Source organism: Equus asinus, chromosome 24 (genome assembly GCF_041296235.1).
Source record: "Equus asinus isolate D_3611 breed Donkey chromosome 24, EquAss-T2T_v2, whole genome shotgun sequence".
In the NCBI taxonomy this organism is placed as follows: Eukaryota; Metazoa; Chordata; class Mammalia; order Perissodactyla; family Equidae; genus Equus; species Equus asinus.
Window position 1 is genome coordinate 24,226,612 of NC_091813.1, and position 16,492 is coordinate 24,243,103.

General features: G+C 42.3%; 1 protein-coding gene across 3 annotated transcripts in view; it reads right to left on the bottom strand.

Moving 5' to 3' along the window:
• Positions 1–14,016, bottom strand: part of TBX18 (T-box transcription factor 18) — a 28,933-nt gene extending 14,917 nt beyond the window's left edge. Inside the window, exons 1-4 of one of the 3 annotated variants that reach the window (XM_014838075.3) lie at positions 13,305–14,016; positions 11,896–12,100; positions 9,642–9,743; positions 6,392–6,563 (exon numbers count right to left, since the gene is read on the bottom strand). In XM_014838075.3, the coding sequence (XP_014693561.1) occupies positions 6,392–6,563; positions 9,642–9,743; positions 11,896–12,100; positions 13,305–13,593 (768 nt within the window). In that variant the 5' untranslated portion in view covers positions 13,594–14,016. Of the gene's footprint in view, positions 1–6,391; positions 6,564–9,641; positions 9,744–11,895; positions 12,101–12,928; positions 13,237–13,304 lie in introns of those variants that run through there. The other 2 variants (XM_044757389.2, XM_044757390.2) reach the window with 2 other exon arrangements.
• Between the last annotated feature and the right edge of the window lie 2,476 nt (positions 14,017–16,492).

Consider the following 16,492-nt stretch of genomic DNA (forward strand, 5'->3'; position numbering starts at 1 on the left):
GTAGGCTGGTTAGGTAAATGAAAGTTCACGCAGTGGGATACGGTATTATTCAGCCATTACTAATCCTGTTCACGACATTTTTAACCACATAATGAAATGCAACTTTTTAAATCTTAAATGGTAAAAAAGGATCCAAACTGTCACAATTACATAAAAATAGATAGTAAAAAGGACCCATACAAAGATATTAACAGTGATCGTTTCTAGAAGATGGGGTTGTGGGTGAATTTTTCTTTATATGTTCTTTCCTTTTGAGGCGGAGGCAGTGGGGTCAAGAAATAGCCTCATCCAGTGGGATTTTCTATTTGCTCTGGTCTTCCATATTCAGGTATTCAGTAACGAATTTAGTTAGCAAACCTATGTCTTTCCTGAGCTATTAGATCTGAATTCAGGTTTTGGGGTATTAGGAGTTTGGAGGAGAAGTACTTTTAAAAGTCTTGGAAAAACACACTGTTTGACCCACCTCAAGTTTTTCAGAATGCAGGCAGTTTAAATAAGCCAAATTCAGAACATTTAATCAGCCGAAACACAAACAGCCCGCTACCTGGAGAGTATGTTTGCTGCCAGAAGAGGATGTCTTTACCCTCTGGTAGTAACCAGTGCTGTGGTCAGGGTTCTTTTTTCTTTTTTCTTTTCCTACCCTAACATTTTCTTTCTATCAGTGGCAGAAATGCCTGGACAGCAAATCTAATGATCGTGCCCACCAGACTTGCTTGATGGGGATGCAGCTTGAATATGAAGAAAAAGTGAGTGGGGATGATAGCTCTCATCCCCACCTGCGGACACACACAAATCTGCAACTCTGGAAAAGCTTCTTTCCATGTCTAAAAAAGGATAGAACTCCAGTAAGCCATTAGTGGCTCATGAAATCAACTTGAAGGGTTGCCACCAGGCATTTTTTTAAAGAAATAAAGTTATAAAATAAAGTAGAAAAATAGAGTGTGCTGCTTATAGTAAGGATAAGTACTGTATTGCCAAAACCTTGTTACTTTTGCGTGTATATGTGTGTGTGCACGAGGTCATGACATAAAACGTATATGTTGCTGTGAGTCAGATAAAAAGTTTAAAAACACAGAAGGAAAATTTAATTCTAATAACCCTAATGATCAGCAAATCCCAGAGCAGAAGAAAAATTGGAGAAAGCTACTTTACATTAAACAAATAAAAATGAGTTCATAGCCAATTTCAGAAGATGAGAATGAACTGACTTGGAATGAAGGAAACAAAATGTGATTTGAGTTTCTATTTACTAGTCAATGAAAAGTAGGTTCTTGTTTTATGAAGTCTTTGTTGCGTCAAGCAGATTTCTCCATAGCTACACAAATTTTAATTGTATTTGCTTGTTTATATCCTTCTGGGTTTTTAAAATGACTTAAAGTAGATTATATTGGGGCAGGGTACAGAAATAGCCAATGTATGCCTATGTTTCCACATTAAAGGGCAACTGCCCATAGAAACCTGAAGATGATTCAAGCAAAATAATATACTTTCAATATTATGTATAAGAATTTAGTACATCCCCGTTTTTAGGGAATGCTAAACAAGCCTAAGTTCTTTATAAAATAGCATTATTTGCTTTTTAATGAACTATCAAACGTACAATGACCAGTGGTCAATAAAATTTTGCTTATTTAATACAACGAGTAGAACCAGGAGAGCCACTGGCCTTATAAACAAGGAAACCACAATAATAATGCCCATTACCCAAACTCAGATCATTATATCTGATCTGCATGCTCCATGTTCTCTGTTCTATTTAGATGGAGGATATTTTTTTCTTTTTGGCATTACCTATTGGCACAAATAGTCACATGGATCTATGTCCATAAACACCGGGTGCTTTCCCATGTGAAGGTTAACACGTGTTTTTTCTGCTTTAAAGACCTAGGTTTGTGTTGAAAGAAGCAGGATATTACTTATTTCTGATCTGACGGGGCTAAAGTGTCTGCTGTTTGACAGACATGCCAGCTGCGTCCAGTCTTACAAAACAGCTCAATAGGGAAACACTACCTGCTGACTCTGGAAATTTTCTAGATGACCTAAATGCCAGCATTGGAACAAGTCAAGCAAAGGATCAAGGAGGAGCAAATAACAAAAACCTGGCTCCCTGCACTTTGGTGATACCAGATCCTGACTCACTTTAAATGGCAGAGGTCAAGGCAGTAACACCTGGTTGCAAGCTCCACAGCAAGGTGACCTTGTTTTTGTTTCAGACGTGACGCTATATATAAAGCCCTCCTTTCAAATGTGTACTTTCAAGTTCCTCAGCTCATTTGACTCACTCAAAATCCTCTGGTTCCAATGTAACTCATGAGAAAGCCAAGCCTCAGAGAGTGGAACTGACTTGCCCTCCAACATGAATGTGTTGGCCCGCTAAGCTGTTGCAAGTTCCTTCCAGCAGGGAGATCTGAGCAATCTCCTGTGTAATATCTTTTCTCCCTCCCTGACTCTCGAGCATAAATGAGAAGAGGGTGAGGACAAACCAGAGCTAGAGTGACTCTATGTTATTGACTCCTCAGCAGTCCCTGGGAGTACAGGCCATCCCACAGGTCCCCTGGCTGTGGCCACCTGGCCGTGCTTCCTTCCAAAGCACCACAGCACTGTGGGTACAAGTCCTGCCTAGGCTTAAGGTGCACTGTTACCTGTTAAATGTCTTCTAATTCTTTGGAAAAATACTCATGTAAATATTTCCCTCCAGATGGAAAATTCCAGATGAATAGGGAATTACGCACATGATGAGGAGGAAATACCCTACCCACACATGCTAAGCATCTGCTCATGGGCAGCCCAAGGACCAGTCTTGGTTTGTGTACAATCCAACATAAATCTGGCTACAGATTCCCTAAGAAGCAAGTAAGGATTATAAAGTTTTCACAATATTCAAAGTTTAGCTGCAGAGCAGTGGGACATTTCCACTCTAGATTCTCACCAATGTTCCTCTCTAAATAATCCCTGGTCTTTGAGAAGATGAAAAGTCACTTTGGAGAAAACTTCAATGGCACATGATCTCATGTCTCATGCCCTGTCACAGCCTGTGAGGATTTGAGTCATGCAATCACTCTGTGTTTAATAAAAGTCCCAGGTCTACATGGAGATCTCAAGTCACTATGTTGAACGTTTATGCATCTTTAGGAAAGTAAAACCGGGAACTGAGAGGACCAAAAAAAGTAAGAAAACAATTTAGAAAGCAAGTTAGCAAATCACCTCTCATTTCGTTTGAGTCTAGAGCTTGATTAGTTAGGGATTAGCGCCACTGCTTTTAGAACTGGGTTGGGAGGGAGTGGCGTCAACCATATAAGTACAGAGGGGTGAGTCCCTGCGAGATCTCTGCATCAGGAAAGAATTAGAAACTCCCACCCAGTGGTCCTACTGTCTTCTTAGACCCCGAGTCACATCAATAATAGAATAAGAAACAAATGCCTAATCACTAGCCTTATTTGGGTTCATCAAACTGAGTAAACAAACACCACAGACACCTTCTGCACAAAGCCTTGCCAGTCTCTCCTGGCTGGAGGATTATGGTGTCTGTCCTTCTCTGAGCTGACAGCATAGTTATCCGTGTGCATGTCTTCTCTCCCCATCTAGGCTGGAAGGTTCCTGAAGGCAGAGACTAGCTTCTTATCTTTTACTACATTTCACAAAGTCTTCGAAAGTAAGTTTTTAAAATAAATAACAGAAAAGAGCATTTTCCATCCTACATTCCCCTCTAGTATCTGATACGTACATTTTTCCCACTTGCAAAGGCAATTTCCTTGCTTCTAAAATGCACAGGTACATATCTTTCTCTTCCTGTTCCCCACACACATTACTACCTCCCCCTATGAAAGTATTAGCCAGCCCTGGTGGTCTAGTGGTTAAGATTCAGCGTTCTCACCACCACAGCCTGAGTTCATTTCCCAGTCAGGGAACCACATCACTCGTCTGTCTGTTGGTTGTCACACTGTGGCAGCTCCATGTTGCTAGGATGCTGAAAGCTATGACATCAGTATTTCAAATACCAGCAGGGTCACCCATGGTGGACAGGTTTCAGCAGAGCTTCTAGACTAACACAGACTAGGAAGAAGGGCCTGGCCACCCACTTCTGAAGAAAATTGGCCATGAAAACCCTATGAACACCAGTGGAGCACCGTCTGATAGAGTGCCAGAAGGGGAGAAGATGGTGCAAAAAGACCGGGCAGGGTTCTACCCTGCTGTCCACAGGGGTGCTAGGAGTTGAAATCGACTCAACAGTACTAACAACAACATTAAAATATTATATCCTGCCACAACCTTAAAAGAAGAATTTCACTGGTAGATGACACACTTCTCTAGATTTTGCCTGTTTTCTGCTATTTTTTTTTCTTAATAGTGAAATATTATAATTATTTAGGCATAAACAATTGAGTTTCAATTTGAATCTATTCTTTTGTGTTTTAAACAATGCTGCATGATAATTAAGTGCATATGTAAACTTGGCTAGGCCATAGTACCTAGATATTTGGTCAAACACCAGGCTGGATGTTGCTGTGAAGGTATTTTTTTTTTATGAGATTAACATTTAAATTAGTAGACTTTGAGTAAAGCAGATTATCCTCCTCTATAATGGGTGGGCTTTGTCCAATCAGTTGAAGGCCTTAAGAAAAAAGACTGAGGTCCCTGAGGAAGAGGGAATTCTGCCTCCAGACTGCCTTCAGAGTCAGCGCACGTCACACCTTCCCTGGGTTGTCACTCTCCTAACATGCCCTGCAGATTTCAAACCTACCAGGCCTCATACTTATGAGAGCCATTTCTTTAAAATAAATCTCTATATATATATATACATAACCTATTGGTTCTGTTTCTCTGGAGAATACAGTTTTAAATAAAGTCTAGCAAAATTACAAAGTTAACATGAAATAGATAAATTGCTAGATCTATATCTAATATTAAAGATATGTTAGATATAAAGCCAGAAATTTGTTTTGAAAGAATTAGAATTATAAAATGACTATATTGATTTAAATTATTAAAAGAAGTTTTACTTTATATATGACAGTGTAGACTCTTTAGACTCAATTATCTCTTTAAAAAATATATTCACAAACTGTAGAACTCAGAAAAGTATAGTATATTTAAGCTTTTGACATTTATTTTTAAATTTTCTACTCCAAGAAAATAAAGAACCTCTCAAAGGACATGCTGGCAACATTTCACAGTCAGCTCCTTCAGTGAGACAGAAACTACTGCTCTTTCACCGAAGTCAAATAAAAAATAATTGTTACAACTTGACTGTATAAATACAGAATGAAAAGAAAGGAAACGAAGTCTTGCACTAAAATATAGGGCGCGAAGTTGGATTCAGAAATGAAATCTACTATGTTACTTTTCTGATTCTGTTTAAATCATAAAAGGCAACAAAAAGACAAAAGCACTGGCAATGTGAGAGAGATACATTTTAAAAATCTACATTCCGCATTTGTACCACAATGAAATTCGTACGGAAATGTTTTCATTAAGGTCAATTGAGTAAGATATTGTCTAGCAATTTGCAAATAATATCCTGTCATCACTGTCTTACTAACTTGTGACAGTTAACATTTTCATTTTAAAAGATTTGCTCATAAATATGCTATCTTACTGTCACCCCTTTGAGAAATGAACTAGTTGATATTCATTTCACATAAGATGTGCTCTTCAAAAGGCATTTCAATCCTGCCTCAACCAAAACCCTGTCGAGTAATAGAAATAGCTAACAGAAATGCTAGCTTTGAATGGAAATCATCATGTATCCAGAGTCATTTATTTATTAAAGTTTTGCTTAGGAGCAATACTGCATAAAAATTAATAAAGTGTTAAAAATGACGTTATTATTGGAATGGCTGACTTTGACTTACGTATCATGATTTAGCAGTTTTAGAACTAAAAAGAATTATTATTGTAGCATATTTTGACACATTAGATGTCATTATGAAACAACTGGGAGCTTGCAGATGGAACGCACAAACAGCATAAGCCTGGACCATTACTGAGAGGCAATGAGCTTCAGCTGGGAAAAGAGCTGGATCTGCAGTACACAATAAATCATTATCCCTGTTAACCCAATTCCCAAGTATTCATATTCAGAGTATAATAATTAGCACTTACTTCACAGGATTTCAAACAAATGTTGGCTAAAAAAGTCTGCCAGGGGTTCTTTCATTCCGGTACAAATGCTGTATCTAGTTTTAACCTATTAAATGCTTCACAGAATACTTGGGCCCCGGGCATAGTCTCTGATGCAAATATAACCTTGATTTTGCACAGATTATGCACATGCTGATTTACCAGGAGAGGAATATCATAATCTTTAAAAAGTTCATTTCCTTCAGTTGGGCACAGTGTAGATAGGGCTGCACCCTCCAACGGTGGCGTGTTAGGGAGGCAATCTACTCACGTGGCCCTGGTCATCCAGTTCATTGTTGGTGAGCTTCAGCTTGTCGAAGCTGATCACTTGTCTCATCCAAGTCTCCCCGGAGGCAGGCGAGTCTGGATGAATGTACACCCGAGGTGGCACCGGGGAGTCAGCGTTCCCCGCCACCATCCACTTAGAGCTGTGGTAAACATACCTAGAAGGCAGTGACACCAGTATGTGGACTATTGCTTTCTTGGAATTTGTAACTCAGTAGAATCAGACAAAATGTGCACCATCTTTTTCAAAGTCTAAAATACAATGATTTGCTCTTTATATCCAATTCATATAAAATAAGATTTCAAGCACTTTTCATAAACTCTGTAAGGCAGCAGTGGCCTACTGACCACTCGGAGTAAGTGTATGTTAAGGATTAGTGAGATATACACGCTATCACCACCATAAATGTAAGTATTTTAATTCTTATGAATTACACTTATTCACATTAGACATTCTGTCTGTATTAAGATATTTTGTTTTCAGCTGGATAGTCAGTTGACATAAAGGAACTATTAAGTTGTCAAGCTCACCTTTAAGTAAATCTCAAAAATACTTGAGAATTTTATCTTAAAGTGTCCCATTTCCTTTAGGATCACTTCCCATTTTAGGCTTACATACAGGCTGATGGGATAGATGGTAGAAAGGCAAGGGGAAATTGTCAGAAGCTCCAATAACTCTTATTTTCATAGGAAAAAAGTTTTATCCAATATAATTTATAACTTTTTTCTAATTCTATTACACTATAAATTAAGGATAAAGTATTCAGTTCAATTTTTAAATTCTGTATAATCATAAAATGCAGGTCTTTATCTCTTGTATTTCTCTTTCTTGACCTTTGTAATAAAATTCTTTAGTTTTCACATAGCACTAGTTAAAATACAAATCAAACTTTGAAAATGATGGCATATCTAATTAGTACTACTTCTCTAATTAAGAGACAAAACATCCCATTCTGTTTGCTTATATATGTCAAAAGTATTGACTAAATAAGAGTAATATATTTAAATAACAATATTTCAAGTAAAAAATATCATAATATTTAATCCTATATTCAAATTATCATTTATTAATGTTAATTTAAAATACACTAATTCAAAAACTAGAAACTAGTATATCGATGAATCACTTAGAAAAGAGTATAAAATGAAATTTTATACTTAGGCATTTTTCTTCCATTGTGTTTTAAAATACGGCATACAATTTAAAGCAACAAGTTGTAAACAGTCTTAGAAAATTCTACCTGTAGAGTATGAAAATTGCTTTTTAAAATAGCAACAAATATTTTCATAACATCTCTGGTGAAGCCCTTTGTTTCAACTACAGGCACGTATTTCATTCTCTTTTGAGCTCTGTACGTCTTGTTTAATTTCTTTTCTTAGGAAAAAATACATAATCACAAAATTAAGACTAATTTTAACAACTTAATTGATAAAATGTAATTTCAATAAGCAAGTTCCTAAGTGCATGTGCTTTTGTGACTATTAATTTGATATTCTAATAAATCACGCTCATTTTTAACTTGACCAAATGCCACTCTTTGACAGCAAAGAATGAGCCAAAAAAAGTTTTCTACTATTGCTGAAAAAAATTGGAAAATAAAATGCAAATCTTAGAAAAGCAAGAACAAAATGGCACTATGGATATAGATATTACCAAAATAGAGTAATATGCCCCATTAAAATCTTCAAAAGGTATGCATATTGAATAGCTCAAAAATCCACATCCACTAAGAGAATAAATGCTACGTGTTATATATTCTGTGTGAAACATCCTAAATACAAATGCAAAAAACAAATTTCTTCTTCAAAAGTAAGGTAAGTGAAAGCAAATTTATGTTTTACAATTACAATTTGATCTTTTAAAATCTGGCATTTTAACACTAACACTTGAAATTCTTCTTGCTTTATGTGAGAACAATAGGAATCAGTTAAGTAAAATAAACCACCCAAAATACATGGAGGAAATTTTGAGAAAGAAATAGGAGACAAACTTCGAAGACAAAGGAATAACTTCTAAGCTCATTAAGAATTACATTATTTTCCTTAGCATCAAACCCAAATTAGAATACGGATTTTAAGCCAAGTCTATTTAAAGAATAAACTTCAATGCCTTCTAGTTTCTGTCACACAGTAGATAATTTTAGAAAACTCCCTAATGAGTTATTTAGTTAAAATAAGTAATACAACTTATACACAAAACACAAATAAAACTGTCCTTTTTATGACCCACTTTTTTTTAGTATTCCATATATGCCTGTACTAATTAAATCTGTATACTTTTGACACCATAAACCCATCTCAAAAGAGCAACTCCCTAAGTGTTAAAAAGTGGGAAAAACCAAATCTGATTCCATTTGAAAACTTACTAAATGCTCTAGCTGTTTTTTAAAAAATAGAAACAAAGAGGACCAAAATTTAAAGCAGCTTCTTCTGATCTTCCACTCAAAATTTCCTTTTTTAAACGTTAGCATTTTTAACTCTTTAGGAAAGTAAAAAGCATTGTCATTGAAAATAGCTTATTTGCTTACTTACAGAAGAAATAGAGCAGAGGTAGGTTTGAAACTGAAGAATGTATAACTTCTCCAACTTTATCCTAACTAGATAAATATATTCTCTTTCAAACTCCAAATATTACAGAAGGTTTTTTAAAAAAAGTTACTGTAACTAACAACCAAAAAACAATGGTAAGGTGCCAAACTCATTGCTAGTTTAAGGATGCCTTAATATTGTAATGAATATGGTACTTTATTTTTGTTAATTGTAAAAAATATTAAATAATTTTCTCAAATTAAAGGAAAAAAGCCTGCAGTTAAGATTTTGAATGTAACAAGTTAAAGAGAATTTATTTAAAGATCAAAAAATCATGAAGAAAATGAAACATTTCATTTTGTATTATGTATATCTGCAAACTTAGTATTTCCTCTCAATTCTAATCAAAATATGAATAAATATAAAGGATACATTTAGTTTAGCAACACTAAACTGGCCCCTATTAAAAGTCTTCAATACTTAAAGACATTTCTGTATCTATTAAAAGAAAAACAAAAATTAAGTTTTCACATTTCCTGCGAGAGAAGGCATCATCTGGGCTACTGGAACTGACAGGGGTTGGAGTGTGGATCTGGGAATTCTGCAGGCTTCTGGAAATAAACATCACAGTCGTAGCAGATCAAACAGGCACAGCCTGTAAAATCCTAGCGTTTCCTTATCCTCCTGTATCCATCTGATGGCTGTACCTGTATCTTTTGTTGTCCACTGGCACAATATCCATGGCAATGTAATATTGCTGGTGAGGATCTAATCCTGAGATCTTCACTCTCATTGCTGGAAACATGCGCCTATGTACAAGGGAAGGGAGGAAAGACGGTTTGGGTTTTGTTTTTGCTTGCGATTACACATGGAGAATGAAAACGCAAAGAAACCTCTCAAATCTCTATTTTTCATGTGTATGAATTTATAGTATTCACTTTGGTAATATAATTCAAAGACTCAGAACACAGGACATATCAAAACTAAGGCTTTTAAAGTAATTTCTTGTACCCTGTACGTGTGTTCCATGTTTACCTAAATGTCAGCATAGCTAAAAGCAAAAGAATTGTACACTGAAGGAACAATAGCACTTAAAGAAAGTATTTTATTTTTTAAATAAAAATCAGTAAGCATATTTGCTTTAAAAACACAGATAATAAAATGTTCCAAATGGGAGGAATAGAAAATTTGAATTTCTAAAAGTGATAAAATATATTATAACGTGAAATTTTAAAAGGGTTATAAAAAACCACAAGGAGCCAATGTGCCATGCTGTAACCAAACAATATGTTCTTTATTGAGACAGGACTTCCTGTCTGCAGTGTGGTAAAGGTGAAGTGTAAAAGTTGCTCTAAATTTGAAAGGTATAGTAAAACTTCTTTATTGAAAGCAGAAACTAAATACAATGTATATTTACCAAATCATTCCTTTCCCCACCAAACCCTGAAAATACTTTCTTATTTAACCACATTTCCTCAAAACTTCGCTAATTAAAACAAATGAAAATCCACATTTCTCTTGGCTTTCCAGAGATGCATATCAAAGGAGATGCTAAAGTAAATGCACCTAACTTTTTAAAAGAGCAGAGTAGCAAGGAATATAACTGCAAATTATTGTATAGGAAAAACAAATAGAGCAGTTCTTTCTTTCTTTTTTTTTTTCTTTTTTTTAACTTTCATCTAATGATTTATGTCTAGGACCCTTCCAGTTAATCTAATTTTTGCTAATTTAACCTTATAACACAAATTTTAGCACTGTTATTTACCAATTTTTTTCTATAACAATAATGCTGTTAAAGACCACTTCCAGAGAAAAGAAAGTCCATTATTCCTAACTAGGCATGAGAACAGTTTAATATGATGGCTGTTTTAGTGTTATTTCAGTGCACCTGTAAGATAAAGAGTAGAGGCCTTTAACTACATCCTTTATAAGACAACTGTTGCTTTGTGTTGTTGAAGACTGAATTTGGATCATTAATAAAAGCTCTGTGAAAATGTAGAAGGTAGCATATGGATTCAATAAAATATGTTTTTGTAATTTCTAATAAGTTTGGATACTTTTATGCTATCCAGGTTTCTGCCATGTGCACTCCATGAAAGAGTGGTGTGTGCTTTTTTAACTTCCTTTTAAGGAAGATGTTATTCATAATTTCACTGCACTAAATAAATTGAAAACTTTAAAATGCAAATATTCCTGTACCTTCCTCAAATTAATATGATTTGGTAAACAAATCCATTTATTTTATTACCTAATGGATGTGCAAATTTCACACTTGCAAAAAACTGATATAACTTCTTACAAATTTTTTTTGTATTCTTCAGCAAATTTAGGCTAATGTGTTGGATGTCATTTAGGAAAAAAAATGTATAACTGTGGATCTACAAAAATGGTTTGTAAAAATCAGGGTAATTATTTCTGCAGGGATTAAGCATGTATTACCGATGATTCCAGTAACTTTTTATCCTAGTCTAACATCAAAATAGCACAACACAGTACGTTCTCACATTGCCAGGAAATATTTCGATAAAGAATCAACCTGGAAATTCTGAATCTGAAAAAGTAAATCATAGTTTGCTAAAGAGTAAACTGCTTTTTTTTAAGAACTGTGGAATGATCTCTCCCATAGTTTCAGAAACGCTAACTAGAGCCTAAATAAACCCCTGGACAGACATAAATATGACCACCAATCCGTAGCTACCCTGCACGCGGAATATCAACCGAAACGGTACCGCTGCGGCAACGACGGTGATTTCTTTCTCCCCAGCATCCAGCAGGAGGGCGGCGGGGCAGAGCCCCTCACCGCCTGGACTCTGGGGTAGGGAGGCAAAGCTAGTCTCAAAAGTGAACCACTACCTGGGGCCTTGTCCTGTTTGTACGAAAATGCTACCCAGAGCCCCCACCGTGCTGCAGGCCCTTCTTCCTAACCCAGGGCCGGGCCGTTCGCGCCAGCTCGCCCTTTACCTGCCCGCCTTGGTGATGATCATCTCCGTGCCGATCTCGTGAAAGCGCTTCCAGAGCTCAGCTCCCTGCAGATCCACCCGCGGGGCCTGCGGCGAGGGCAGCGGGGTCCCGGGCCGGGCCAGGGTGGGCGCCGGGGACCCCTTCGGGGAGCCTCCCGGGGACGCCAGGGGAGCAGCGCCCTGCAGGAAGCCGTCCTCACAGCCGCCTGGGCAGCAAAGGGCAGAGAGGGGTACCCGGTGAGGACTCCAGAGGGGAAGCCTGACGGGAGACAGATCCCCGAGGGCGGCTGGGAGAAGAAAAGGACCAGGAGCAAACGGGCAGCTTTCCTGCCATCGGGTCCTTCTATCAAACAGGCTCAGGGGTAAACACCCGCTCTGCCAGCCAAAGGTACACTCGATGCTCAAGTGGGTCCCCTTTGGCCTCCAAGTCCGGAGTCCTAAAGAGGCCTGCGGGCCGCGTCCACTCCACCCTCCCCGCGTCCGCCCTGTCAAGGCCCCAAAATAAGTTTCGGGCTGCCGCTGGGGTCTGGGATGCGTGCCCTACGGAGCCTGAAATGGGTTCCTGAATCCAGATCCCCAGTGCAGAGCCCGACACCCGCGGCGGCCCGGAGCGCACGCAGCGAAAGCGCCTGGCGACCCCGCGCCCGGCCCGAAGCGCCTGGGCCTCCCTTCGCGATAGGCGTCCGAGGCGCCTCGCTTTGGGCCCGACCGGAGGCATCCCCTAGAAAGTTCTTCAGACTCCGCTCCTGCCGACCTCCCCGGCCCGGCCTCCCTGTGTTTCTCAGCCAAGCAGCAAAGGGGCCAGAGGAGCGCAGAAAGCAAGCCCACGGTCGCCGTCGGCCTTGGCAGGGGGAACCGGGAGGGGAAGGGAAGGGAACCGCTCAGCTACCCCTCGGGAAACCACGTTTGCAGATACGCCGCCCTCTTCCTGGTTTGCCCTAACGGTTTAGGACATTCGTTCCGGTTTCGGGGGGGTTATGCCGTCGTTCCCCCCACCCCCATGCTTTTAAAAGTTAGGAAAGAAAAAAGAGCACCCATTGGCTGGAACCCCAAGGGAGGCAGATACGGAAAGCACAGCTCGGCACCTCCGAGCGCCGCAAACAGCAGCGGCTGAGCCCGCGGGTCGCCGAGTAGGCGGCGGCAGCCCCAGAAGCGAGGCTGGAAGCGGCATTTTAACCAAGGCAGGGTGACCCGAGTTGCACAGCGAGAGCGGCCAGGGCGGTGGCGAGCTTTGTGCCTTGACACCCATGGCCAGTGCGCGTGCGGCGAGTTGCCTCCGGCACTTAGGGACATCGCGCGCGCGCGCACGCCCACAACTCGCAGAAGTTCAGGTTCTCGGGGCCGTGCGGGCTGGCGCGACCCGGGAGAGGACACGCCGGGAAGAAGTTAGGCAGGAAGGGGTCGACTCACCCGCGGCTCCGCGGGAGCCGCAGCTCCGCTCCAGGTCTGCGCAGCTCCGGGGGGGCCCGGACGCCGCCCCAGCGCCTTCGTCTCCCTCAGAGGAGCCCTTCTCGCCCGCGCCGCCGCCGCGGCTGCTGCCTCCATCATCTATGGCTTCGGCCGTCTCCTCCGTGCCCAGCTTTCGCCGCTTCTTCTGAAGCTGTTGCTGCTTCTCGGCGCCGATCAGCGCCTCCACGGAGAAGGCATGCGCCTTAAGGCTTAGCATGCTGCACGGCGAGCCTCTCCGCTTCTCGGCCATCCCCGCCGCCGGCGCCCGCCCGCCCCTCACTCATATACACTCACGCGGGCACACGCACACACTCGCTTTCCTGCCCCCACCAAAATGTGAACGACTCTAGGGGCCTCCCGCAGGCCGAGATCTGACCCCTTTCCCGCCGCGGGCAAACACAAATTTGGCGTTTCCTCTTTCTCGCTTGGGTTGGGATCCGAGGAACCAGCGACGCGCCCGCCAAGTTTCCTTTCCTCGGTCTCTCGCGCGCGCTTTCTCACTGATGCACTCCTTCGCTCCCACCCCCTCCACCTCCTCCTGCTGCTCCAAGATCTGCCTCGACTGATGCGCCAGAGAGGACTAACATGGGTAAAAAACACTCTGCGGACACAAATTAGGGATTGTAATTGAAATTTGTTGCCTTGATCTGTCAGCACTTCCAGGCAGGAGAGCGGTGGGAAGAACTTGCTCATTAGTGTCAATAAAGCGGCGGGGGCGGAGACCGGGGCCCTGTCAATCACCGAGACGGCCGGCCAATTAGGAGGCGCTGACACCGCGCAGCCCGCGCCCACTTCCTTACAAGGTTGCAAAAAACCAAGAGTGAAAAGCGCCGCCATCTGGCTTGGAAGTGCCAGCCCCCGGCGCTGAACCTGGTCAGTCTCCCTGCCTTCCACAGCCCAGTCCAGCTCCAGTCCAGGACCTGGAAAGGCTGAGGCTCCTGGCTTTAAACCGAGATGATCATCAAGTTAGAATATCAAGAATCTTTCAAGAAACCTTAAATTACCGTCCTACCCTTTTGTCACTTAATACTGCTACAACTCAGAACATTTTGAGAAGTGGAGAGAATTCACAGCCACCAGGCCGGTCTTTTCTCATTTAAACATTCTTGCGCCTGGCATGGCATTAGACTTATTTGTTTATTTATTTGTTTGTTTCACTCCATGGATTTTTCTTGGGGAGGGAGAAGGAATTCAAGATGCATTTAAATCCTTTAAATTTAGGAGAGCAAAATTTTACATTATCGCTCAGTTCTTCATGTGAACCAGTCAGACAAAGCACGTCCTTTCCGGTGCCTCCCTTTTCTTTCAAAGCATGATACTTAATTTAAAACGTAGATCGTGGGATTTTTAATTCTGTATGTCTTTAATAATACGGACTAGCTTTTAAACCCCTAAAAATTTCGCAAAGTGAAATGTTTTAAGATGCAATAAAATTTCCATTGCAGTTTTTAAAAATGTATCTGTGATTTGACATACTTCATATTTGCCCTGCTTTTGACAATTTGCCATTTCTTTTCTCAGGCTTTTCAAGAGACATGTTTCCTTAAAACTAATTTAAAAAGAACAACGCTTTTTGATTGAATAACACTAACCATGTAATCGTACAGTTTGTTTTACAGTTTCAATTCGACTTTTTGTCAGGATTTTTAAAAAGATGGTTTTGAAGCAAATCTCTAAATAGAGCAAATCTTGTAGAATAAAATTCATGATGCATATTACTCTTAAATCTTTGATATAAAACACACGACAAGGGATTGTTTTCTTCTGTCCCTCGCTCATTTCAACCTCCACGACTGTTGGGTGCCCTAGTACCTCTGACTTCTCTAGAAGCTTTCGGTAGAGTGATTCAGAGAGTAGCTTTGCCACTGCGATCTTTTTACTGTAGCTCGGGGAACGCGCAGTGCCCCGGAGGCGACCAGAAGAGCGGGAACCTGAGCGGGCGATGCCCGGAGGCATCCACGTACTCGCCGCCGGGCGGGCCCCGCAGCCTCAGGGTCAAAAACGACTGGGTAACACCCTTGCGGAGGAGGCCGCTTTTAAACGTTTGAGAAGCCGATTCAACAGGGAGGAGCTGTTTTGCACTTGTAAAAGGAGGCTTAGCTAAGGGTCGGGAGCTGTCCGGACCCCGGAGGGCCTCCAAGCTCCGCAGGCGCCCTGGGCGGGTAGCATAGCCTACAAAGTAAGCGCAAACCCGGTTTCTGAAGCCTAGCCGCGGGCCGCGCGGGCCTGGGAGAGCAAAGAGCAGCCTGGAGGGCTTGGGCCAGGAATGGGACTGGGATGAGGGGAGTGCAGACGTGGCAGGAGGCCGCGCCCGGAGCTCCGCGCAGCGAGGGCGTCTGAAGGCAGCCTGAGCAGCCTGCGAGGACGGAGAGCCCAGCTCCAGGCCCAGCGCTCGGGGACCCTAAGGAGGAGTGCCCCAGGGCTCCTTCGAGGAGCCCTGGCGGCTTTGGAGACTTGGAGGCGCTGAGGTTGGGGGCGGGGGGAGTCGCCCGGGCCCTCAGGCCAGCTCGGGTCCCGCGTCAGGGGAAGGAGGAGCTGCTCGTCCGGAGAAACCCGAGGCCGCCAAGGAAGAAGGCGGCTTTCCAGTCGCGAAGCCGGCTTTGTGGACGCGTTCTTGTCCATTTCTATGCCTCGCAGCTCAAACTGAGTTAGAAGCGAGTACACGGGCCTGCAGGGCGCTCTCAGGATTGCACAGCCCAGGGCCTCCTGCATCCCTCTGCCCCTTCTTCCGCCTTTACCCGGGGCAGCGAGCGGCGCAGACCTGGCAACGAGCGGACACCCGGGGACTTGTGTTCACGTGGACGACTAGCTGGAAAGCCAGGCCTCACAGACACCCACAATGTCAGATGGAACGTGGCCCTTAGAAATAATCCAGATGTGCGCTGGACGCCGGGGGCGGGACGAAGGCGCTGGTCCCTTTAGTCCAGGTCCAGGCCGGGCTTGGGAACCACAGCGATAGAGCCCCATCGCGGCTCGCCGCCTTGGGCTCGCGTGGGATCCGGCTCAGGCCCCGGGTCCCGGCAGAACCAGCTGCCCCGGACCCCGTGAAGCAGAGAGACGAAGACCCCAGCACACCCTGACCTTCGCTCTGGGGGAGGAGGCGCCGAACCTCTCCCGGGCGCGAGAGGAAAGGAAGGCGGAAAGGGGCA